This window comes from Apaloderma vittatum, unplaced genomic scaffold, assembly GCF_000703405.1.
Source record: "Apaloderma vittatum isolate BGI_N311 unplaced genomic scaffold, ASM70340v1 scaffold21512, whole genome shotgun sequence".
In the NCBI taxonomy this organism is placed as follows: Eukaryota; Metazoa; Chordata; class Aves; order Trogoniformes; family Trogonidae; genus Apaloderma; species Apaloderma vittatum.
Window position 1 is genome coordinate 26,301 of NW_009704422.1, and position 2,516 is coordinate 28,816.

The following is a 2,516-nucleotide window of genomic DNA, read 5'->3' on the forward strand; positions in this document are numbered from 1 at the left end:
GGAAGGGAGATGATCGAGACTTGAAATATTCTGAAGGTGCATGACAGACAAATTCTAAATATTCCATCTTCCTTGGGAGATCTTCTTCTGGTCCTAGGGAAAAAAAAACAAGAACTATTTTTCAAAGACAAAATCTAAAGGTATAAAATTGGAGTATGCAGGACTTAAAAACAGGCAACATGGCCAACATCCCTTAGAGAATGCACCTGGTCCATCCATGACTTTCCTGGCAAATTAGCCTCAAGAACCAGGCAGGAAACCTCTACTTTTATTTTTGCGTTATTTCGTTCTTTCCTCCCATTTGAAGCATTCAGTTATTTGAGTGAAGTACCTTAGGCAATTTATTTTCAATAGATACTATCTGTGGCCTGCCTGTCAGAAGGACTTTTCCAAGTTATTAATCATTTCCTAATCAGCAGCAGAGCACTCTTTGCCGCTGCTCGCACGCTATATATTTTAACTAGCCAAGATGAAGGCGAGCCACTTCAGGTCTCTTCAAAAGAAACAGCTTGGACTGGTGTATCAGGTTTACACTGTAATAACTTTGATTCTGTCTGTGGAAAATAGTTTGATGCTTACCATGGCAAGCCTATAACTGTGCCTGTGAGCACGAATACTCAGTGGCGCTTGCTGCTGCAGTGCCACTCAAATTACATGCGTCACATAAACAAAAAGGTCATTCAAGTAAACGGGATGCTGATGCGATTAGGGTCTAAAATGTGGAAAACACATAACAGATCTTAACCAACTAAAAAATATTAATTCAAAAATTACAACTCTGCATTACTCTAAGCACACACACCCAGTTGTATATAAAAAGAAGGCTTAGAGCTTACCTATGATATAGGATGCCGGGTCAAAACAGTCTTTGGGGCTGGCCTGCGTAGGCAGGAGCCAGGTCAGCGCAGCGCTCTTCTCACAGTACTGGTCCTGAATAAACCCACGGATCTGGGCGTAGTATGTTTTTCCATCCTGCTCATCAACCACCGAAACAACATCTCCAATTTGGTAGTAGACACCCTGAAAAACATACAAATGATCACTAAACCTAATTGCACAAGCTTCACTCTGCGATTCCCAGTCCCGAGTATCTTAACGATCAGTACCTTAAATTTATTGCCCCTGTCTCAGGAGGTGGCCTCAACTCAGGCCCGTGCAGAAGCAAGGTGGTGCGAGGCAGAGCGCGGTCACCCTGAGCTGTCACCAGCACCGCTTGTACACTGAGCTCCAGCCCTGAGCAGCAACCTGGCCTGGCCTGTGCTCAAAGACACAGCGCCCCAACCTGCTCTGCACCCCCTCCCAGGACTGCCACGTCTCCTGCCTGCAGGGCAGAGATGTTCCTCTGTTCCAGGAAAAGTAACGGCAGGAATTTCCCCGTGCACGCAGGGAAAGCTGCTTTCTCTGTATGAAGTCTGCTCAGCTAAATGCAAAGGAGTCCCAAAACACAGTAACATGCAAGAAAAGACATTGATTCTCTGCTGAAATAAACACAGATGCATCCCGGATGTGAGAAGCAAAGCACCGGTTCTCTGGAGAGCACACAGAAGCTCAGTCTACAACTTCTCCTCTGGCTAGGCACTGTCCCAGTGGCTATCCTGAGCTTTTCTTTGGGCGAAAAGACAGGTCAAATGGTTTGCCTCTACTATCAGGAAACAAAACCAAATTTCAGGACTTCACTAGCACCTTGGCACGCTGGTAAAAAGGCTCTCTAACACAAAGGCAAGAAGGTTACCTTCTGCTTTCATTGCCACAGTCAACAGAGCTTGTTCCCAGGGTGTTTGAGTCTGCTTGTGCCCAGCTTCGAAACGGGGACCAGCTCGGATGTTTGGGTGGCACAACCCATCCCCTCTACAGGCATATCCTCTGTGCCCAGGGCAGGAAACATCGCACAAACATCAGCCATCAGCTAGAGCCACTTTCACTTGACCTCTGCCCAGTGAAAGCCGAAAGGTTAAAAAACCCATTTGCAAAAAATTACTAAAGAAACGAGGTGTGTCTTTTAGGAAGAAAAAACAAAAGGGGGGAGGGCAATGACATCTGTACACTACAGTGAAAAACGACCTTGCAAAACTTAACAGCAATGACACAGGGCAGTGCAAAACCCTACACCAGAGGAAGAGGAAGAGAAGAGGAAGAACACTCTGCGAACACATCCCCAGTGCCGTCACCGGCCCAGGTAATTTCAGAGATGAGAAACACAGAACAAGATCCCTTTTTGCACAAAGCGTACCTTATAAAAGATTGATTCCGCCGTAATTATAGTGGATACAGACTCAGGAGCCTTGATGGGCTACAGAAAGAACACAGAAAATCAACCCTGGAGCCCGGGATGGGTCGATGGGCGAGTGGGACATGCAGGTCTGCGCTCCCCCAAAGATCCCCGCCACGTCCCACCCCAGAGAACCCCCAGTAAGGCCACCGTACATTCTTCAGCTTGAAGATGTGCCTCCTGCCCTTGCCCTTCGTGGACACCTTCTTCTCGGCAGCAGGCGCTGACTTGTACTTGGTGTTCCTCA

At 47.1% G+C, this 2,516-nt stretch overlaps 1 protein-coding gene across 1 annotated transcript in view; it reads right to left on the minus strand.

The window, feature by feature from the left end:
* Positions 1–2,511, minus strand: part of GATAD1 (GATA zinc finger domain containing 1) — a gene marked incomplete at its 5' end in the record, with an annotated part of 2,631 nt that extends 120 nt beyond the window's left edge. The window contains 4 exons of the mRNA XM_009865045.1: positions 1–93; positions 837–1,020; positions 2,231–2,290; positions 2,425–2,511. Of these exons, the coding sequence (XP_009863347.1) occupies positions 1–93; positions 837–1,020; positions 2,231–2,290; positions 2,425–2,511 (424 nt within the window). The remainder of the gene's footprint in view (positions 94–836; positions 1,021–2,230; positions 2,291–2,424) is intronic.
* Between the last annotated feature and the right edge of the window lie 5 nt (positions 2,512–2,516).